Below are 23,420 nucleotides of genomic sequence, written 5' to 3'. Positions count from 1 at the left end.
CATCCAGAGCCAAGGACTCAAGTGTCCTTGGTGTCTGTTCAGGTTCTAGAACCTGGAGTCTAGATTCTCATCTGTCACCACACTATCTACTGTTTCACGTCTCCCAACAATCCTGGCACAGTGCTCCCATTCTTTGAGGGGAAACACTTCGGTCTCCCCCACATGTGGTCATTTACCCCAGCCTGGGCACTATGGATAGTGAGCTTAGTCCTGTCTTCTCAAACTTGGAACCATGGATCCCACAGAACACAAGTCAGGGCCTAGCTGTGTGGACTAGAGGCAGCCCATCAGCTAAGCTGTCCCCACAGGAGGGGACTTGGGATTTCCTCTCTTCCTTTTTATCAGTATAAGTACATGCTGTCCACATGAAGACCAAGCCTGTGTACATAAAGCACCTGACAAAGAGAGTTGGCCTTCTAAGACTACACAGGCATGTTCTTGGCACACTGATAGGAGAGCCCTAGGCTGGAGAGAGGGTGCCTTTGTCAGGTTCTATGAGTGTGGCTGTCTTTGTGGATATTTCAGTCAAGCATGCAGGCTTCTCCCTGTTCCCTGTAAGAGAGCGGATGTCCACTTGGGCCTGATTTCTTGTTTTCATCAGTTGATGTGGTCACATGGCTGCTGTCCATGTTATATGGATATAGAAATCTTACATGTCCACTCTTGGCTGCACTTGACGTTTCTTGGAGGAGCCAAATTGATCTTGGCATAGAGTTTAAACATCCTTTCTCTGAGTCAGAAATGCTCTACAATCGAAAACTTTTAAACTTTTTTTGAGGCTCAACAGGTCTCCCACAAGTGGAAATACTCTTAAAATTTACATTTAACCTCATGGTGAGTTATAGTTGAAATGTAGTTGCACCAGAAATAATGCCTGATGTCACCTTTAAGCTGTCTGCACGCAGTGTATGATGGAACTTGAGTTCCATCCCCCAAGATATCCTATTATGTCTGTGTAAATATTACAGAACTGGAAATACTACAGCATCTAAAATAATTGTAACAGTAAGGGCTGTGGATATGGGTGTTTAGCGTGTGGTGGCTTCCTGACTGTGATTTTCCTACTTTACAGCTAAAATATTTGTTCTGAGACAGAAAAGACGACAATTGCATACACACTCACATTGCTACCACTGACACATACCCCTTGACAAACGTACATTGCATTATAACCAGTCATAGAGATAACACATCTGCTTGCCCTCTTTAAACCACAAACCCACCACACCCTCAGTTCATATAAGTACACAAGACACATGCACTGGGTGTCCTATGTGTAGTTACTTCAACACTGTTTAGAAACACATCACATATCATACTTCTTAACGGTAAATATCAAACACACCACAAGCATACATACAACATCTACCACATACCCCATATACTCACTATATACACCCACCACACATACCACACACAAATTACACAAAACCCACACATGCCACATGTGACATGGGCACCTCATAAAGCTTATGTACGTAGAATAACACAGCACACATCCTACAAACAAAGCACACATGGTGTATGTGTACACATGTATATAACACAAACACCAAATGTAGACCACAATGTGCTTCCTAAGACACACACACCACGTAGACAAGTTGCACAAAAGTATACATCACGTAGCCCCACCTCCACCCCACACACATTCTCATACCACAAGTAGGGACATAGGAAACAAATACATACTGTCACCCAACCATATGTCACACAGACCACCTCCACCACCTCCACCCATACCCACACTAACACATATATCACTACCACATATAGCAAGCAGCTGCTCCTCAGATCTCACCTCCTGCGCACGGAAACTCCACCTCTCTGAGTTCAAGGCAGGTCATTGTGCCAATCTGATGGAGAAAGGGAAGAATGCATAGGCAGGGAGGCCTTTGGGGGCCTGGGGAGATGCTGTCACTCACATTGCTTGTGTTCAGCCTGCTCACCGTGTCTACAAGCTCATGGAGATCATCAGAATGGCCCACAACGAACACATTTTCGTCATTGTCTGCAATCTCATTCAGCTACAAAAGAGAGGGTATCTTGAAACCCAAGCCAGAAGACAGAGGTCACAGGGGGTCCCTAGATGTGACACACAGCTACTTGCCCTCAGGGCATGATGACTAGGAAGTGTTAAGGTCAGAGGTCAGCTTACCCAACCATTAAGTCTGTTTCTGCAGTGGAACCTGTTGTTTGTATCCCCTGGGATAGGTATGGACCATCCCCAGGGAGGTCTGGTCTGTACCAGAGAATTTTCACTAGTAGGCTTCAGAGGGCCCCTGCTTACCTGGGCCAAGTTACCTTTTGTCTATCGTAGTTGTTTATACCGACACAGTAAACGTATGCCCCCATGCTCCGAGCTTTATCAGCCTAAGAGAAAGGAGGTATTGATTAAAGAGTCAAAACATACAGAGTAGTTGGGAGGATGGGCCAGACTCACCTTGTCCTTAGACTCCTTCAATACTTGTGGTGTCATTTCCCCCCAAATGACAGCAATGATCAGACTAGGCCTCTTAGTGGCTGACAAAGAAATGAAGAGTGGCATGTTGAATGGGGCTGCAGGCCCAGGGCTGTTTACAATAGGTAGATCTGGTGAGCCTCACTCTTCAGCCTCCTGAGACAGGAGCTCAGACACACAGAGAGAATCCACTATTAAATAGAACCCCTAAAGAGTTAGGGCCTTCCATCAGGTCATTGGGGCTCTCAGTGCTCTTGAACTACAGAATCTATGCCTCAAGGGTAGGCTAAAAACACATCACAAGTCCAGCCTGTCCCTGGATAGCAGGAGGAAAGGATATCTCTTGTGCCAGTAAAGCCCAGTGAGATTTGTTTGTGCCAACTCTAAGCATGTTCCCAGGGCTGTTCTTCTGCCAATGGTGGGCTCAGTGAGTCAGAATCACAAATCACAGTGTCTTGGACAAAAGACCCCCGGTCCCTTAGCATCTTTCCCTACATGGTCTAACCTGTTCCGGACAAGTACCTCAGACCTACACTCTGGAGGGACATAGGTCCTTCCTTTGCATAGCAGTTGTTCTGGCTGATACCGGAGCCTATGAGGAAGAGATGGAAGAGGCCTGATAGCCTATGATAGCAAATGAAGCCCTGGTTTCCACCCCACAGAGTTCTCAGTTTGCTCAGCCCAGTTTTCTTGTTTCCATTCACCAGCACATTTGCAGGCCAAGGACCAGTGAGAACAAAGCCTACATAGGACCACATGCAGCTTCCGGTCATCTCAGAAGCATCCCGAGTTGGGTGCTGTGCTCAAAGAGGCCTGCTGTGCAGGGAGGGGTAACACTGCCTTTAAGAGACTCAAAGAGAGACCCAGGCTCAGCAGGAAGCTCAGCTCTGTGGGTCCCACTCTGCTGAAGGGGCGGGGCAGTCAGCTCACCTCCCGAGTTGACCGTTTGGATCTGTTCATTAGCCTGCCAAGAGATGAAGAAAACTTGGTGACTCTAGAATAAGATGAACCCCCACCCTCCATGGTAGTCTACACTGAGCCAGTGCCCATATGTGGTTCTAGCCCTCCGAACCTTTTCCAGTCCTCTGTGTAGGTTTGCTGATCCTTCTATCACAAGGGTCTCAATGCTGGTGAGCGCTTGGCGGATTTTCCATCTGAAGTTGAAGAAGCATGAGATGAGGCAGGCTGACAGTGCCAAACTAGCTTCAAGCACTTGCACAGATTTGTCCACTGTGTAGACTGTGAGTGTGGGGAGGGCACCAGGTCCTGGTACCCCCATTCTGTCCCAGGTCTTTCTCTAGTCCTGATCCCATTAGCACTGAGAAACTTCGGAAGGTAATAGTGTGTTGTTCACTGGGTCCCATAGGAATGTCTGGGTTCCTCTGAGGTTCTAACTGCCTCAGACTTTGGGGACTTTGATAGAGATTTTGCATGCGCACCCTTGAGGTGTATGGTGGCATCCTGGGGATGTATGTCTGACCCAGGGACTCTCAGAGGCACTGCACTCCTAATGGGGACCCAATGCCATGGACATCCTCCTTTTGAGCAGCTTTTTCTTCAGTGGATGGGGCTGAGAGGACGATGCCACTCTGCTGAGTCACTGCCCAGCTTCTATCTCACGGTCACAGACCCCTGACTGCCTCTCTTTCTTCTCCCCTGCTAAAGGCAGCAGTCAATATGCTTACACCAGGGTCCTGATGCAGACTTCATGTCCAGAAAACCTGACTCTGGAAGTCAGACCTAGGGGCTGTCTGAGAGGCGTGTGTTCCCAAGGCTGGAAAGGAACACGGCCTGTCCGGTGCTATTAAAGCAGATAGGACACACTGGGGTAGGCAGGACTAGCTCTTGTGACTGTTCTAGGACAGGAAGGATATGTGTGTGAAGGATTTAGAGTAATCTGACATGACAAGGCTGAGCAGCTCAGCAAGTGACCTAGAATGAACTGAGTGGCTTTCTGTTGGGACAGTGAGAACTTGCTGTGGACTAAGCTCCCAAGGTCCCATGGCTGGCCCAGCTAAACTCTGCCTAGAAGTGGAGGACACCATGCTCACAGTCCCCAGTGAGCACCAAACCAGAGGTTTGTGCATCCTACTTAAGCTCTTCCCCTATCCATCCCAGGCCCTTCTCTCATGTCCAGCCTAGCCCCATTTCCCCTGTCCAGCCTAGTCTTCTACCCTCTACCTAGGTCAATTGCCTCCCTTCTATTCAGGTTAGCCCTTTTCTCTGTCCAGCCCAGTCCCTTGTGGCTTTCTAGGTTTCTTGCAAGACTCTGCTGTAAATGTCCTTGCTGCTATCTCAAACTCAGTCAGGTCTTTCCAAACCCAAGCCAGGATGTACCCTGCTTGGCCTTCCTTGGGCCTTGGAGATAGCCCTTACTGCTCCTTTTGAAGCGCCATCTCCATAAGCCTGGGGCTTGTCTCATTTCCCTCTTTACTTCTAGTTTTCCTCCAGGCCCCTGGATAGAGGGCCCCACAACTCCAGACACCTTTAGTACTAAATATTACTGCCTCCTTCGCTGCTCCCCTTGTTCTGTAGGAGTTGCAGACAGGGCATCTAAAATTCTTCCTCACAGACAGACTTGCCACCCTCACAGTTTCTTGCCTCTGGGACTATTGGCACAAAAGAGCCCTGAGTTGCTCACTGAGCCAGTAGGGTAAGCAGGTGTCTCTCTGTGTGTGTGTGTGTGTGTGTGTGTATTTGTGAGTATATATATAAAATAGATGCATACATATGTATATGGTTACATGCATGTATATGTGTATGTTTATATGTATGGATAGGTATGTGCATGTGTAGGTATAGATGTAGATGTGTATATAGAGAGCAACTCAACTTCCTCAATGGCTGCATGTCCCTCATACCTTCCTATATCACCCAGCTCTGGGGGTTCATGGTCTTTATCCTAAGAAGAGTCAAAGGGGATACTAGCTGCACTGCTGTTTGGTTCATATGTATATGTATAAGTATATGTATATATATATATATATATATATATACATATATATATATACACACATATACACATATATATGTCTCTAATACACACCTACATTTATACATACATATGCCTATACATACATATATACATATACATATACATACACATAGCCATATACATATAATGCATCCATTATATAATATATCTATAAATACACTTACAAATAATATGTATTTATATATATATATCCCTACTGACCCAGGCAGACAGTGAACAACTCTCAGAATGGGACACACACACAGGCAAGACCTTGAAGGGACACATAGCTGTCTAGCCATTTCCTTAGTTTCTAAGTGTTTTTACATCCAGGACCAAGGGAAGATCCAGAAGTGATGGAGGGAAAGAGAGTAGAGAATTTCTGCAATTGCTAGGTCTATGAGTTCTAGTGAAGAAGGTTCTTAAGGGGACTGGTGATCTGGGGCTTGAAGTCAGCTATCATGGGGGACAATGGGAACCACATGGGAGTCTTCCAGAAGCTGGAAACTCCTTGTGTCCAGTCCACTGGGCAAGCCTAGGAGTTTAGACAGTACCTACCTTTCTGAGAGGAGTGGCATTTTGATTGAAGCTCTGGTATCAAAGAGAATGAAGCTCATACGCTGTTTGGGGCTGAGGAAAAAACACAGCCCATGAGAAACTGATGTAACAGCCCGATAGCCTGATAGGAAGCAGATAAAGGGGGGACATATGCCAAATCTCTGCTCCCACCCCACCTCTTCTGCACTTGGGACATTTCATAGATTGGGACTCCAGACAAACTTGATGAAAGGTTTTTGAAGCCTATGGAGATACAGGATTCCTGGGAAGAAAGATTGCTAAGATGATTCCCTGCTTATTTGGCCCAATTTTGGTGCCCCCAATTCATCTACTGATACCCCTCACACCCCTTGCATACAAAAAGGGCTTCCCCTGGGCCAGGGACCGTAAGTCTAAGTTCAACCTCAATGGTCAGTCTTTAAACTCTCCCCCAACCGGGGCTGACCTCAGCTCCATTAAATAAGGGGGAGCCTCCAGTTAGTGCTAACTGGACTGTGTCTCTTGTCCCTGGGCTCTGCGACCCTTGCCATAGGCAGCAAATTTTCCGGTTCCTCATTGACACTGTGCAAATCAAATGGTGATTAGAAAGGAGGAAGTCCCCCACTCTTGGCAGCTCGTTCCAGGCCCGCCCTTACTGGGCGTGGTGGTTGGGGGGAACAATCGACCTCATGGGAGACAGCCTCCTGGCTCGCCTGGGAGGACCATGATGGCTATTGTGATGAAGTGCACCCTCTCATGGTTTCTGGCCTGATAGCTAATGGGGCCAAGATATACTTGGGGAAGCTGAGGCCTTTATTACTACTGATCGTAAAAAGTCTTACTATGACCTTTTGGATACAGAAGAGTATGAACAGTCTTTTGAACAGGGAAAGGTAGTGTTTCCTGATAGAAACAATCCTCATTGAGGTGAATTGGTGCATTGAGAAGATGCACCAACAATGCCCTTTGCCTCACCCGAATTCTAAAGGCCACTGCTCTTCCCCCAGTACCTAAGATCCACTGGAAACTGGGAGACCCCATATGGTTGAGCAGTGTCCTATTCCTGTCCCCAAATTACAACAATTATACCTTTTGGTACAACAGCAATTAAAATTGGGAATTTTGCGGGGCGGTGGTGGTGCATGCCTTTAATCCCAGCACTTGGGAGGCAGAGGCAGGCAGATTTTTGAGTTCGAGGCCAGCCTGGTTTACAGAGTGAGTTCCAGGACAGCCAGGGCTATACAGAGAAACCCTGTCTTGAAAAAAAAACCCAAAAAAACCCCAAAAACAAAACAAAACAAAAACAAAAAACAAAACAAACAAACAAAAAACCCCCCAAAAACCCAAAAAAACAAAAAAACCAAAACCAAACAAACAAAAACTTGGGACATTTGAGGGCTTCTACCAGCCCTTGGAATTCTCCCGTTTTTGTGATTAAGACAGTTAATGGGTCCTGGAGGTTGTTACTTGACTTGAGAAAAATTAATAAGAGAATGATTCCCTTTGGGAACCCCAGAGGGTACTCCCATGGATCCCAGTGATCCCTAACACCTATCGTTTGACCATTATTGACATTAAAAATTGTTTCTTCTTCATTCCCCTACACCCTGAAGACAGTGAGAAGTTTGCCTTTTCTATTCCTTCTGTTAATTTTGGAGGGCCTGATTCTAGGTTCGAGTGGATGGTTCTATCCCAAGTCATGGCCAATAGCCCTCCATCCCATGTGTCAATATTATATGCTTAACATTTTTTCATCCTTTTTAAATGATTCCAATATTTTATTTTACATTTTTATGGATAATATTTTGGATACCTCTAGCTTTTTGGGTCTTCAGGAGCTTACTGATAAGTGTCTCTCCATCCTTAGATATATAACTTTCCCGTTGCTTCTGAAAAGGTTCAATAGGTGCTGACAGTTAAGATCCTGGGCTCCATGTTGTTCTTGGATGCTGTGTCCCCTGTTAAGCCTCAACTTCAAATTCAAGATTCCTATACCCTCCCACAGTTACAAAAGCTTTTGGGAGAAATTAATTGGATAAGGTCTTAGATCTCCATTGCCACAGAAGATCTAACACCATTTGACCTCCTTAAGGGAAATGACCTTTCTACCCCTGTAGTGTTGACATCTCACCATATCCAACTGCTGAATAAGATTCAACATGCCATTGATTCGGCCACCCTTAAACGATATGATCCCAACCTACCCCTTATTTTGTATATTTTCCCTGTAGAAATGTTGTGCATGGAGCTACCTGGTCAAGAGGGCAAACCTGTCCATTGGATCCACCTTTCAATGAGAGGGGCCCCTCAAGTTTATTCTACGGCTAACCAGCTGGTCAATTGCATTGTTAAGGGGAGAGATCTTTCCGTTAGGCTCTTTGGAACAGAGTCTTCTGTCCTCATTACCCTATTTAAAAACACAGATTTCCTTTGGTATAGAGAAACAATAGCTGAGTTGCTCTGGCTTTAGAGGACTTTCCAGGTGAAATTGATTGCCACTTAGGACCATATAAGTGGACGAGTTCCTTTTCCAGACTTGAATGGACGTCCCCCAGGCTCTTTCTTTCTAGCCCCAATTCAAATTATCCCACCATCTTTACCTGGGGTCCTCCATTGTTGTTTACCCCCGATGGACAAAGGTCCATCACCTATAAAGTCAGACCTCCAAGAAATTGAGGGCTCTACCCAATTTAAAGAATTGTTTGCAGTGGTTATGGCATTAGATATGATTTCTGAATCCTTTAATTTGTTTTTTGACAGTCTCTATGTAGTAAACTTACTGCCTAATTCGGTAGAGGCTCATATTAGGCATGATTCTAACCCCATCACCCCCTCCCCACATGATTCAGGCACGTACTCTACTAAAACAAAGACAACATCCTATTTTTCTCCAACACCTTTGAGGTCATCATGATCTCCCAGGGTACCTATCCATCAGAAACAATCTGACAGATGAACTTGCCTCAGGCTTACAATGCCATACTATTGCTGAGGCATCTCAGTTCCACTCATTAACTTATGTCACCTGGAGGGGCCTAGGACATAAATACCCCCAGGTCCCAATAAAAGACCTTATAAAGACCATCCATATCTGTAAGTCTTGTCAGTCATTCCTACAGTCATTCCTCCAGCCCATGGGGAGTAATCCCCAGGAGCTCCACCCTAATAATCATTGGCAATTCGATGTTATTCACTATTCCCCATTTGGGAAGCTAAAATATGTATTTGTGACTGTTGATACCTTCTCCCAAGCATGTTGGGCATCGGCCCCCTGGAAAAAGCTGAACATACTATTAGCCATATGCTTCAATGTTTTGCCATTCTCAGACTTCAAGGTCAAACTAAAACAGATAATAGCCTGTGTTTTACAAGCAAACCTTTTTCAGAGTTTCTCCAGATGTGGAAGATCTCCCACACTATGGGCATTCATTACAACCCGAGAGGACAGGTAATTGTCAAAAAGACAAATCAAGCTTTAAAATCTCAAGTTACAAAAACAAAAGGTGGAGTCTTTACCCCCATATGACCAGCTTAAAAAGGCATTATTCACTTTAAATATTTTAAATTATTCAAAAGAAAATACTGTTGTCCCCATTTCAAAGACATTGGACCTCCTCCATCTCCTATAGCTTGATACAAGACAGATGGTGAGACCCAGTTACCCTGCTCCTGACAGCCAGGAGGGGATTCAGCTGAATACTTCCCCAAAGTGAGAAAAGACCAATCTGGATACTGGCCAGAGATATAAAGTATATATCTCAACAAGGAGAGGCTGACAATGACATTTCCAGGGAGTCCACCTGTCCTGAGGAAACCCCCCTATGCTTCTTCCTCAGGAGGCCAAGATGATCAAGAAAATGACCCTGTTGCTGACATGGATTCTGCTTCCCATCATGACGGAGGGAAGATTAGGAGACCCCCAAGGAGCAGGAGAGATCCTCAAACAAAACAAAACAAAACAAAACAAAATAAAACAAACAAAAACTAAAACAACCACCATCACCACCACCACCAATTAGGTAACACCTGTGACTGTAAAGGAGACACCTATGACCTGGGAGGCACCACTCTACAGATTATTACAGTGGCACCAATAGTGTCCCCGCTCAAAAGTGGGAAAAATGCTGTGTCTATGCTAATCGATCCAGGATCATTCAAAACAAGATAAAGAAGCTTCAGGAAGACCTAGAAAGGAGGCATAGAGAGTGCCAAGAAAACCCATTGTGGACTGGATTTCATGTTCTATTGCCCTATTTCCTCCCTCTCCTTGGACCCTTCCTTCTCCTTCTCCTTCTCCTTCTCCTTCTCCTTATCTTGACTGTCTGGCCATGTCTGTTCAATCAGTTCACTCAATTTATCCATCAGAGGCTAGAGGCAGTCCGGCTTCACCAAGTTGAGGTGCATTACCAAAGACTTGTCTCTTCCAAGCCAGGCTCTACATATCCCTCTGTCTATGAGCCCCCCTTCTCAGCTCTCTACCTGACCAATGATGCGTAAGATCTCAGATGTGCTGAGACAACCTAAGGCAGGTCATGGAGGACTGCCCCCAGCCAGAGTGACACATGGTATCCAGAGATGGGTAAGATCCCCATGTGTGGAACAATCTAAGACAGGAGGTATGTAACCTGCTCATTACAAAAACAAAAGGGGGAAATGTTGAGCCCCATTTTGGCCCTGGTTTGGGCCTTGAGGACAAACCCAAGCCTGGCTCAAGTTTTGAGACCTGTCTCAGTCACTTCCGTATTGGAGTGACTCAGCAAGACCTATTTGGCCCTGCTTCTGCCCCACCTTTGTTGATGTAGAACTTTGCCATTAGCCCTGTCAGCCACTCCATACCCTCCTTCCCCGCCTCCTACATCACCTTACCCCACCAAAAATTCCCCTCCCTATGTTCCAAACTGATATAAGCGAGAGACTGATGCCATAAAGTTGAGTTCCTGCTTTGACAAGACTCCCGGCTCAGTGTGTTTCTTTCTGGCCATCGACACTTGCCATCTCTCTCAGCCCTGGAGAGACCCTGTGGGATGGGACCTCTCTTTTCTCACCTGGACCTGCTGGCAAGGAGCCAGCACCTGATCCCTTCTTGTGCTGCAAACCCAATACACATAGACACATACAAACATGTATACAAGTACATATGTGGGATCCTAGTTTGTGTTCTGTTGCTGTGACAGAATGCCCTGATCAAAGGCAACTTAGGACAGAAAGGGGCATCTTTGGCTTACACTTCAGGTTATAGATAATAATTTCAGGGAAGTCATAGTGACATGTGCTTGAAAAAGCTGCTCAAAGTATACCCACAGTCAAGAGCAAAGAGATATGACTATACTCTTGCCTAAACAGTTCAGGACACTTTGAAGAAGATCTAGATCTTCTTCACTTTCAATTAATGATCAAGCCAAGCCTCCAAAGACATGACCACAGGTCAGTTTGATCTAGATAATTCCTCAATTGAGGATCTCTTCTCAAGTGATTCTAGGTGGTGGTAGTTGACATCTAAAACTAACCAGCACCATGCTGAACAGGCAAGCCCACAATGACACTCCTCCATGGGGTCTGCCCTCTCTACCTTGCACTTCTGCTGTTATGGTCTTCCCTTAATCAATCCCCCCTCTCCCCCTTTCTGATCTGTATTCCTCATTTCTGAGGCAGGATTAGCCAATGCTGAAAAGATGTATAGGACCAGTATATTCTGTTCCCTAGTCTGTCTAGCATTCTAGCTTTGATCTCTGCTTCCTACACAAGGCATTCCCATGACCCCAAACCTAGTCTGCCTGCCAGTGGTCACTGCTGATAGGAACTTTAGTGTGCAGGCATACTTCACGTATTTCTCCACCATATCTTCCCAGGACGTGTACAAGTCAGCCCATTCGTTCACAGCTTTGGACCTACAAGGAAAGGAGTCTTGAGTCATAAGAGGGAAGTGGATCATGCCAATGAGAAGTGGGAGAATTGCTTTGCCTCCCCTTCTTCCAACAGACTTCTAAAAGGGCTGCTTGCTCCTACCTTGTGCTGACCCTGGGAGTCTCTCACCTGCCCCCCCCCCCCCCCCAGGTAGAGATCCTTCTGGTGTTCACCTTTTCTTATAACACCTCAAATTCCTCAAATTCTTCTAAATTTTCCAGTATTCAAAAGGCAAATGGAGACATTTCCTCCAGGAGGCTGGGCTTCAGCCATGGAAAGTAAGTGTTTGAGACTAGTTTACTCTCTCTCTCTCTCTCTCTCTCTCTCTCTCTATCTATCTATATAGCAAGTGTGCAAAACAATGGGTTTATGACATCTTCATATGCATACATCATTCTGCTTTTCTCATGCTGTCCTCACACCAATTTCTCTTGTCTTCACTCTTCCCACTGGTTCTCTTTCTCCACCTTTTCCTTTTTCTCCTCTTCCTCCTTGACAGTCCCCTTTGACATCAAACACACACACACATACACACACACACACTACTCATGTGCATACCACACACACACACATAACTCATGTGTACACTACACATACACACACACACTACTCATGTGCACAACACATACACACACACACACACACACACACACACACACACACACACACGCACAGGTTTCCCACATGTTTAAGTATTCCAGCTTCCTTAGCAGCCTGTAGAACTTAGGCATCCTGATTGGGAAGGCTGTTTTACCTTGGGTGCAAACTTGGCAGCCAGTCCCACAACACCCAGAGGAAGTCTCACTCCCAGGCACTCTAACACACCCAGGATCATAGGACCAGAGGTGCCCTGAGCAGACCTTGGGCATTAACTCCACAGCCAGTACCACAACATCCAGAAGGAGCTCCACTCCCAGGCACTCTAACACTCCCAGGATCCCAGGAGCTTGGTCACACCAAGATCTCAGGGTCTCAGAGACAGCTTGACTCCCAGGAGCTATGACACACCTAGGATCTCAGGATCACAGGATCCCAGAATCACAGGATCCCAGAGGCAGCTGAACTCTGAGGAGTTCTGACACAACCAGGATCACAGGAAGGACAGGTCTCAGTCAGATATAATGAGGGCAGGTAGCACCAGAGATGGCGGGAGGCAAGTATGAGAACATAAGCAACAGAAACCAAGGTTACTTGGCATCATCACAACGCAATTCTCCCACCATAGCAAGTCCTGGATACACCATTACACTGGAAAAGCATGATTCAGATCTAAAATCACTTTTTATGGTGACAGTAGAGGACTTTAATACGGTCATAAATCACTCCCTTAAAGAAATACAGAAGAACACAGGTAAACAACTAGAATCCCTTAAATAGGAAACACAAAAATCTCATAAAGAATTACAGGAAAACACAATCAAACAGGTGAAGGAAATGAATAAAACCACCAAAGATCTAAAAATAGAAATAGAAATAATAAAGACATCACAAAAGGAGACAAACCTGGAGTTAGAAAACCTAGGAAAGAGGACAGGAGTCATAGATGCAAGTATCACCAAAAGAATACGAGAGAGAGAAGAGAGAATCTCAGTGCAGAAGATACCATAGAAAACATTGACACAACAGTCAAAAAAAATGCAAAAAGCAAAAAGCCCCTAACCCAAAACATCCAGGAAATCCAGGACAAAATGAGAAGATGAAACCTAAGGATAATAGGTATAGAAGAGAGTGAAGATTCCCAACTTAAAGGCCAATAAATATCTTCAACAAAATTATAGAAGAAAACTTCCCTAACCTAAAGAAAGAGATGCCCATGAACATACAAGAAGTCTTCAGAACTCCAAATAGACTCGACCAGAAAAGAAATTCCTCCTGACACATAATAATCAAAGCACCAAATGCACTAAACAAAGAATTTAAAAAGCAGTAAGGGAAAAAGTTCAAGTAACATATAAAGGCAGACCTATCAGAATTACACCAGGCTTTTCACCACAGACTATGAAAGCTAGAAGATCCTGGGCAGATCTCATACAGACCTTAAGAGAAAACAAATGCCAGTCCAGGTTACTATACCCAGCAAAACTCTCAATCACTATAGACGGAGAAAACAAGATATTCCATGACAAAACCAAATTTACCCAATATCTTTCAATGAATCCAGTCCTTCAAAGAATGATAGATGGAAAACACCAACACAAGGAGGGAAACTACACTGTAGAAAAAGCAAAAAATTGATCTTTCAACAAACCCAAAAGAAGATAGCCACACAAACATGATTCCACCTCTAACAACAAAAACAACAGGAAGTAACAATCACTTTTTCCTAATATATTTTAACATCAATGGACTCAATTCGCCAATAAGAAGACATAGACTTACAGACTGGATAACACACCTCAGTGACAAAGACAGACACTACCTCAGAATAAAAGGTTGGAAAGCAATTTTCCAAGCAAATTGTCCCAAGAAACAAGTTGGAATAGTCATTCTAATATTGAATAAAATCAACTTTCAACCAAAAGTTTCCAAAAAAAAAAAAAAAAAAAAAACAGGAAGGGAAGGATGCTTCACTGAGGCACCTCTAGGTGAGGGCGGGCATAGGCCTGTGCTATACCCTGGCATCTCAGTTCTCAACAGGCAACATGAGCACAGGCACTTCCAGCCCTGGCTACTAGACCTCTTTACAGCCTCTTTAGTGAGATGTACAGCTCTGCTTCCCTAGGGCCATGTTCTTTGGAATGTTTAAACTCTGGCCAGGTGAGGAAAGCCATTTCAAGAATGGGCCAGTTAGTCTGAGGGTCTAGAGCTGTTTATTTTTATTCATTTTTTTAACTTAATCTTTTTAGTAATCATTGGGAAAATACACATAGTGCACCCTGATCCCACTCACTTTCCAATCCTCCCAGGTCCACTTCCCCCTCTTAGAACCTCCCCAAAAACAAAAAAAGGGGGGGGGGAGAGATAAAATAGTGAGTCTAATTTGTGTTGCCCATATACTCACTGGAGCATGGTCAAACTACCAGTGGCCAGCATCTTAAAGATATCTGATTTATTCCCCTACCCAACCCCTGCCAAAAGACATCAACCTTGAAGAACTACATTTCAGAATCCTTTTCACAATTTTAAAGAGTTCTCTTCAATGGCTTCCTGTCCAGATAGTTTTTTGTTTTGTTTTGTTTTTGTTTCTGGTTTTGTTTTTTTTTTTTTTTTTTTTTTTTGGTGGGGCAGGGGTGGGAGTCAGGGAGAGAGGTTGTTAAAGAACCCTTCTGTCTCTCATTATCAAATCTCTGTCTGCAGCCTTCCGTACTACTGCTAAAAGAAGCTTCCTTGCCCTTTATAGTCAGTGGCAGCACAGATCCGGGACCACCACATGGTTTCAAGCTACAGTATGGACTACAGTGTCACTTCTGTAGTTTCTCCATTCTCTCCCGAGCATCCGGCTCTGTTCCGCTATCTTTTTCTTCCAATTTTGTGAGCCCAATTTTTAAAAGCATCTTCCCGTAATGATGTTTCTTTTCTCAAGTTTTTCTGGGGCCACTTCAAGCTCTGTAGACTCTCTCACCTCTGCCTCCCTGCCTCCCCTCAGAGCCTCTGTGGGACTCAGGTTTCTCGGAGCTGCTTCACAGTGGCAGGTGCCAGCTTTGATCATAGCCCCACTTCAGGTTTTCACTCTCAATTGTGATGAGTTTTTCCTGGATCTGAATCTGCAGCACCTGCTCCTCCATCCACTCCAGCAGCTTGTAGGTGGAGTAGATGTTGGGGTGGACCCAGGTGACCGCTGAGTTGGTCAGTCTGCACCTGAGGTGGGTCCTCTGTGTAGCTGCCCTTTTATTTATTTTTGACATTGTGTTATTCTTATTTTTAAAATCTTGGTCCTGGTGATAGTATGAGGTGCACTGAGGCTGGGCCTGACTTGGGCTCTCTTTTGTATTGTCTTAGATTAGACCTTTTATGTCCTTGTGATCATGAATGGGAGCTTCCAGGAGGTGATGCTCAGATGCATGGCCCTTACACGCCATCTCAACCTCACCCTCTCCATTGTTGCTGCAGGCTGTGTCTCAAACTTGGTGCTAGAAGAGCATAGGCTGGCAGCACCATCACTCATGGGACACATGTATCACACTTTTCACCTGGGTTACTATCAGCTAATTCTCTCTCAACAGTAGAACAGAGTGAGGTTCCCAAAGAAAAAGCTTTTCTTGGAGACCATTCAAACACAGCATGAATCTGAGCAAATCACTCTGGAAACCTCACACCCAATAAATGAACTTGACATAACTGGTCAAAAGACGGATGGTGTCTGACAGTTGCTGGGTTAATAAGCCTTTGACTACAAAGCCATCCCTGACACCCACTTTCCCAGCTTATAGGCTGATGCATAAGACAGTTCTTTTACCAACTAATGGCAACATTGCTTTCTTTCTCATAATCTTTTTGTCTCCCTACCTCCACCAAGTGAAGAATATTTTCCCATAAAGGCTCCTCGGTAGCCAACCCCCCCCCCCATTCACACACACTAGGGGACTTTTCAGCTTTCGCCTTCTGAAGGAGGATCTAGATTCTAGAACACAAGAGAAAGAGAAGGTTTGAAGCCAAAGGAGAGGGTCATGGGGACAGACAGGTGTTGTCTAGGAAGCAGGCAGTATGGAGCAGAACTTGATCTTTCATCACATGCAGCCACACTCAAGTGTGAGAACAGTGATCAGTGGACAGGAGTGTGTGTCCAGTGTCAACATTTTGACACCAAAACATCAGAATAATGTTGCCTTGTTTGAAGGGTAGTGGAAGGTGGGGCAGGATAATGTAGAGGAGTAGAAATTGAGGAAACAAAATTCTTGTTGCCTTTAATGGAGGTTGTCAGAGCATCCACAAACCACACAGCGGATGGCAATCGGGACTCTTCCCGGTATCAGAAATGAGCACATAAGAACGGGAAGAAAGCCAGGTTGTAATGGTGTCTGGAAACGGGTTTAGACCCAGGGGGGAGGTAGAAAGGGACAGCGGTGGTTTCACGGCTCTTGCTGGAGTTTCATATGGAAACCTTACATTTCTATCAGACAACACGGAATTTAAGTCAAAACCTGATAGGAGAGTCAAAGGAGGACATCCCATATCTATAAAAGTGTCAAGTCATCAAGCAGATGAAAAAGTTATCAGCAAATGCACCAACAATCAAACCGACCACTGGCAGAATATGTCGGAACAACAGACAGAGGTACATAGCAGATGTGCCATCAGTGTGATGGAAATCATGGGAAGAGCTGGACGGAATATGTAGACCTGGAGAAATAAGAAAACAGGTGAATCAACAAGTGTCCAGGCTCAGAGCCAAGGAAGTTCCTCCCAGGATGGGTGACATTAAACACACAAAAAAGTTTGCAAAATTTTCAATCATCTTAAATATTCTTTTCAAGTACAGGCACATCTTGCTCGACAGGTCAGCACTGCAATAGGATTAGTGGCTTATCAAAATGAAAAGACAAAGTTGGGGTGGGTGGAGTGTTTGTGGGGGACACGGTGGGGAGATTGGAGGTGAGAGAGGGTGTTTACATCATATCTTATTGTATCCATGCATGAAAGTCTCAAAAATAAAGAAAAATAATTTTTAAAGTTGGGAGCAAAGGGGAGATGTGCAGCTCACACGGGGCTTTTACATCACAACGAACTAGAAACTGGAAGGGAAAATGAGTGTTATGCTGTCAGAGGAAAGAAATAAAAGCAGAGTGAAATAAAATTGAGAATAGAAAAACTGAGAACTGTGGGCGAATAGTGATGTAACTCTTTGACAAGATCATCAAGATTGGCCAACCTTTATTTGGAACGATCAAGACTGATAAAAACACCAGGCCTTGAATGACAAACGTAGGTAAGAGGTGACTGCAAACCTAACAGGAGAAGAAACAGCATAAGCACTTACACTTGGACAACAGGGATAACCTAAACCGCAGATGGGACAGAATAATTGCTTAAAAAAATTCAGGCTTCCCAAACTAAATGCTGAAGAGAGATTATGAACGACTTCTTAGTTATAAGAAGACAAAAACAGTATGGAAAAACTTCTCACCGAAGAAAAACGCAAGAACTGCAGATCTGTGTGTACAAGTGTGTGTGTGTGTGTGCACATGTGTGAGTGTGGATATAAAATGTATAATTTTCTTCTAAAAACAATCACAATCAAAACCAAAAGTTATGTCATTCACAGACTGGGGAGTTGGATGTCAGAGCTGGATGTTCACTGTGTGTCTACTTTGTGAGACCTTTGCCTCCTCTGCCTAGTTCTGGTCATGTAAGACATCCATCCTATATGCAGTGCCTGAGTAAAACGGAACTCAGAGGCATATAGGGAGTAATCATGGAGGTCTCAGGTGGAGGGAGGCCAAGCCACTGTCAGGCTGAAGCAGGAACAAGGCAGCAACCACGAAGAAGCAAAAGAAAGCACCACACAAAAACTTTAGATGTCATCAAAGGGAGGACAGAGTCTATTCTTTCCATGGTCTCTGCAAAGGAATGTTGTTTTAAGTTCAAAGCCTCACTCCCATCTTTCCACCGTTGCACTCACTAACTCTGTTTGGACTGGAGAGCCTCCTGGGGGCTACCAAGCAACGAGAGGAGTCCAGTGAAGTCTGGGCCTAAATTGCTTGGGGAGAGGTTCCAGAAATCTCTGGGTAGAAGTCAGTACCTGCGGCCACTGTGGGAGGCCATGAGAGACAAGGTGACAGGACTCAGCAGGAGCTAGGCTCTAGCTCTGACCCTTGTGCACAGGCTTCAGAGTCATCTTTCTACCTAGTATATAAACCACTGGCTGAGGGGATTCGAGAGGTTCTGAGACCCTGACACAAAATAAACAAAACAAACCCTAACAATGGAGAACAAACTATCTGCTTTTGTTTCCCCAACCTGGAACTTCTAGTTAGGCTCCAAGCCCCCAAGACTAGGTGTCCTTCCCAGTTTGTTCCCTTCTGGATCCCCATGGCTGCGAAATTGCTGTGCTCACTCATTCCACAACACAGGTAGGCAGTTACCATGGGTCAAAGAGGGACAAACTTGAGAGCACCCTCAGCTCCCAAACTCCCACAAGTCAGTTGAGGTCAACATGGCTGTGTACAAGCACTCTCAACGCTATTCTTGCTCATTTCCTGGTAATAGGTGGTATCTTGCCCGCTGACTTCTGTCCCAAGTTCACCAGGAGAAGCCTGTCTACTCTGGCTCTGCCCTCCCTGTGGCCTGTTGCCTGAATATCGGACATATCCTCTAGATGAAGTGTAGGGGAGGGAGCAGGTAGATTCCTTGAGGGACATTGGGACAGTCAGTCTGGCTATCCTTAGTTATTCCTTAGTTATACCTTAGTTAACCAAGACTGATGGGTAAAGGACAACTCTTCCCACACAGTGCTGGAACCAGATCTAGTCAGACTCCAGAGTGACAGATCTTGGAACTATATGACATGAAAGGCCTGGGTTGTGTCTCCTTCAGTCAGCTGTGTCCAAGGAAAGGACAAAGGATACCTCACAGCCCGAGGAGAGATCACAGGTGCCCTGAGAGGAGTCAACCCCTTCTGACTGGAGTCATGTCCTTCCACAGGAAGCAGCATCTTCTCTTAAGTTGCTGCTCAACCATCTGTCCTTGGGTCAAAGATGTATGACGCCCTCAGAGGCTGAGGCCCTTTTAAGTGGTAGAAATCTCCCCACAGGATGCTAGTCACAGAGGGAAACAGCAGGCAGACAGAGCAAGGGCAGAGGAGGCTTTCTGTGGAGGACCAGAGAGTAATTCCGGAGCCCATCCTCCACGCAGCTGGGTCCTAGGAGCAAGAGCTCTAGGTCCTAGGTCCCTCACAAAGGCAGGCCAGCGCCTCGTCCCTTGTGCATAGCTGTTACAGAATGCATAGCCTTAGCAGAGAGAAACCTGGCAAAGTCCCATGGACTCTGCAGGGATTGAGGTTGGAGGTCCATTTGCACAGGAGAGGCAGACAGTAGAGGCCAGGGAGTAAAGACCTAGAAAGCCTCATGTCCTGGGTCCCACCCATTCCATCCTAGAGTTTCCTCTCCTGCTTTAGGACTATCTAAAGCAGATCACACTCCTCTTACTTAGACTCTCTGATGACATGCTGCAGAGGTGGGTAGCTGGAGCCCCTGATCCTACAGCTCAGTGCCTCTGATGTGCTTCATCCAGTAGTTCCCACACTCACCATACCCACTAGACACGGAGAGGGAGAGCCGGGGAAGTCAGTGATCAGGCGTGGAGTCTGTCTTGGTTTGCTTTCTATTGCTGTGACAAACACCACAATCACAAGCCTCTTGGGAGAAGAAAGGGTTTATTTCACCTTGAAGCTTACAGGCTACCCTGAAGGGACGTCAGGAGAGGAACTCAAGCAGGAACCACAAGGCAGGGTCTGAGTCAGAGACCATGGGGGAATCCTGCTCACTGGCTTGCTCCCCATGGCTTGCTCAGCCTGCTTTCTTATACAGCCCAAGACCACCTGCCTAGAGGTGGCATTGCCTAGAGTGGGTTGCTCCCTCCACCATCAGTCATTACTGAGGAAAATGTTTTACACGCTTACCCACAGGCGATCTGACAGAGGTATCATCTCAATTCGGGCTCCCTCTTTTTCCCAAATGACTTTAGTTGGTGTGAAGCTGACAAAACCCAACCAGCACAGAACCAGTGAGCATCTCTTCTCTTCAGTGTACTGGGGCTGCACCGCTCTGAGCCCGGCTCTCAGAGTAGACAGCTGCCAGCTCGACCTCTCTCTTGTCCACCAACTCTTCTTCCTCCATCCATATCAGGCTTGTGGGTATTACCCAGGGTTCTATCCCCCTGCTCCCTTAATCATGCATAGATGTTGCAGGACTTGCAATCTACTGTCTCTCAGTCACTCCGTGTGGGCTTCTGAAGAGCACTCCACTACAGCCCCAGATCCATCCCTCATCCTTCCAGGGAGACAAAGTGCTCCTTAGGAAACAAAGGGCCCATCTTCCTTTGATAAAAATCTCTTTTCCTCATGATGCCCAGTTAGATCTGATCCTCAGACCTCCCCTCCCCCTCTCATCTTCCTCCCTGTATGTTTTCCTTAAACTAGGATCCTACTAAAATCCTTAGACATTGGAATCTCAGAGTCTGTCCAGGTGGCTCTCACCCAATCCCTGCCCTTGTAAGCTACTTGGCCTAGAAAGCAGGTGCACACTCTTTTTCTTCAAATTCACTGAAGAAAAGAATGAGAGATGACTAATGTATAAACCAGACCAAACTACTCAAAGGACATCCTGATTTTTTCCCCCATTTCTAGGCATATAGGAAATCAGGTCCAGTTCTCTGGTCTCATTCACAGACAGTTCCTACTTCTCTCCTGGCAGAAACTGTCACCCCACAGGCCTTGTTCTGCCAGGAGATAGAAATGCCCAAGGGTTATGCTAGGACCAGGGCAGCAAGGGCCACTCACTTGTCAAAGACGAAGTAAATGTCAAAGTCACCATCACAATATTGCAGAGGATCTTCCTCATCTACCCCAGTCTGTCTTGCCTTTCTGACTTCATGACTAAAGAACCTAGCAGAGTCCTCAAGATAGGGATTTTGGCCAGATCGAGGATACAGAAAACTCTGGACTGCAATGAATAGCGTAGACAATAGCAGCAGCAGCAGGTACACTAAACAGGAAGCCTGGGGACCACAATACTGCATTTTCTTGGCTGATCCTGTGAGTCTACTACAATTTGGGAGCTTGTTCTAGCCACTCCTCATTTTGTTCTCTGGTGCCTCTATCTGCACTTAGGGACAATAGCCCTTGTGTCCTCTCACCAGTTCTTACTGCTGCTTTCCACTTGGTGGCCTCAGAGCATAGGGACTGGGGACATGGCTGTACTGGGGTATCCTACCTCTAACTGCCTGCATAACCCTTCCCTCAACACTCTGGGGTTATGACAGACAGGAAGGTTGACATGGTGACTTTGTGACCTGCCTCTCTGCTCAGTGCCCTGCATGCTGACAGTGCCAGGTGGCACTCATAGGACCTTTGCAGAGGTTTCAGAGAATGCCCCCTTGTCCCTCATCACAGCTCTTTACAGAGGTCCTGAAGGGCCACCTCAAGGAACCCAGGCATTATTTTTTTCTAAGAAGGTAGCAGAGGTAGGAAAATTACCAGATCATGGAGGACAAGGAAGTCATTGTAGGAAGTAGAAGGCCAATTGTGGGCCCTCAAGTTAGCCAGGCAATAGCAGGGTCTAGAGAGGGATGGGGGTTCTGTGCTGCCAACAGCATCTTCTGTGAATGGGAACAGTCCAGTCACCAGTGCCATGTGACAAGCTGCCCAATCTTGGTGACTCAAACACAGAACTGTTATTATGCTCCCAAATTCCATGGGTTAGACCCTTGGAGAGGATGGCATGAGAGAGCCCCTACAACAGGACTTCTGGAAAGACATCAACACAAGGTGGGGCTTATGTGGTGGAGACCGCAAAATGATCTGGAAACTTCTTCACTGTCGCCTGTGGTGCCTGGACTGGAGGGCTCCGAACACTCAGCTGGGGCTAGTTGTGGAACCTTTGCATCTGTGATATCTAATGACTTGGGCCTCCTCACTGTGTGGTGGCATCAAAATGTGTTGGCTTTTCTGATGGAGGCTCAGAGCTTTGAGAGTATCTACAGGGGGGGAAGGTCAAAATGTGGAGCCCTTTATGACATCACCCATGCCTGTGGGTCAGAGATCCTGCAGCAGAGAGAAGCAAGGACATAGCCCCCAGCTCCCAGAGGATTGTGTGTTCGCTTGGACCACAATTACTTGGCTGCATCATATCACATCACTTGTGGTGTTAGAGGGGATGTAGTGTGGGGAGACACATGCATTTCAAAGGGGTTCAGAGCTTTCCAACTGAGTGCAAACAGATTTAGAAGTACCCTGATTAGTTTTGTCTTCTTTGTTTTATGTGCCCGAAAGCAAATCTGATAAAATTGTTCTTAATAAATCTAAAATAGATCTTCTAATTCATTTACTGTACAAGTGCCTTACAGCACACTGCATTGGATTGGTGGTGGGCTTTTGTTTGTTCTGTTTCAGGAATTATTTGAAATGACAGAGTATGTTGAACGGATGGTGCTTTAAAATCTGGTGTACTGCACACCGGCATATTACAGTTCTGACTCAAAACTAAGAAATACAGCAAGGTCCAAGCCAGAGATGAGCTTTAGCCCAGTTACCTCTGAGAAAGCCTCTATGCAATTCTGAGTTCCACCTCTCTGTTCAGGCCTTCCCAAAGAGCCCCATCTTGAAAGCTCTCCTACTGTATCTTTCCTGAGAGTCTAACCCTTCAAATACAGTAAAATGGTTAAGTTACCAAGATTGAGTGGCTTGTCACACAGCAGTGGATGACTAGACTGATCACAGATGGTGGCAGGAACCTGTCATCTCCACCACTTCTAGACTTGTCTTTGCCTTGGCTGACTTCAGAACCCACAAATAGCTTCTGATTTCCCACCTGGATTTCCTTACATACTTCAAAGTGACCTGTGATCTTGGCCACTTTGAAACACCATCTCAGTGAACAAAATTCTGGA

The 23,420-nt window shown here is 45.7% G+C and overlaps 1 protein-coding gene across 3 annotated transcripts in view; it reads right to left on the bottom strand.

The window, feature by feature from the left end:
* The window catches only part of LOC110309582 (anthrax toxin receptor-like), a 29,194-nt gene extending 7,464 nt beyond the window's left edge, over positions 1-21,730 (bottom strand). The window contains exons 1-9 of one of the 3 annotated variants that reach the window (XM_021182322.2): positions 21,313-21,730; positions 11,792-11,860; positions 5,994-6,065; positions 3,534-3,615; positions 3,392-3,425; positions 2,444-2,523; positions 2,305-2,373; positions 1,950-2,027; positions 1,802-1,856 (exon numbers count right to left, since the gene is read on the bottom strand). In XM_021182322.2, coding sequence (XP_021037981.1) covers positions 1,802-1,856; positions 1,950-2,027; positions 2,305-2,373; positions 2,444-2,523; positions 3,392-3,425; positions 3,534-3,615; positions 5,994-6,065; positions 11,792-11,860; positions 21,313-21,551 — 778 coding nt within the window. In that variant the 5' untranslated portion in view covers positions 21,552-21,730. Of the gene's footprint in view, positions 1-1,801; positions 1,857-1,949; positions 2,028-2,304; positions 2,374-2,443; positions 2,524-3,391; positions 3,426-3,533; positions 3,616-5,993; positions 6,066-11,791; positions 11,861-20,433; positions 20,766-21,312 lie in introns of those variants that run through there. The other 2 variants (XM_021182325.2, XM_021182323.2) reach the window with 2 other exon arrangements.
* Between the last annotated feature and the right edge of the window lie 1,690 nt (positions 21,731-23,420).

This window comes from Mus caroli, unplaced genomic scaffold (genome assembly GCF_978045245.1).
Source record: "Mus caroli unplaced genomic scaffold, Mus_caroli_1 scaffold_12, whole genome shotgun sequence".
NCBI classification, from domain to species: domain Eukaryota; kingdom Metazoa; phylum Chordata; class Mammalia; order Rodentia; family Muridae; genus Mus; species Mus caroli.
Note: the sequence above shows the minus strand (reverse complement) of the source record. Positions and strands in the feature narration are given on the sequence as shown.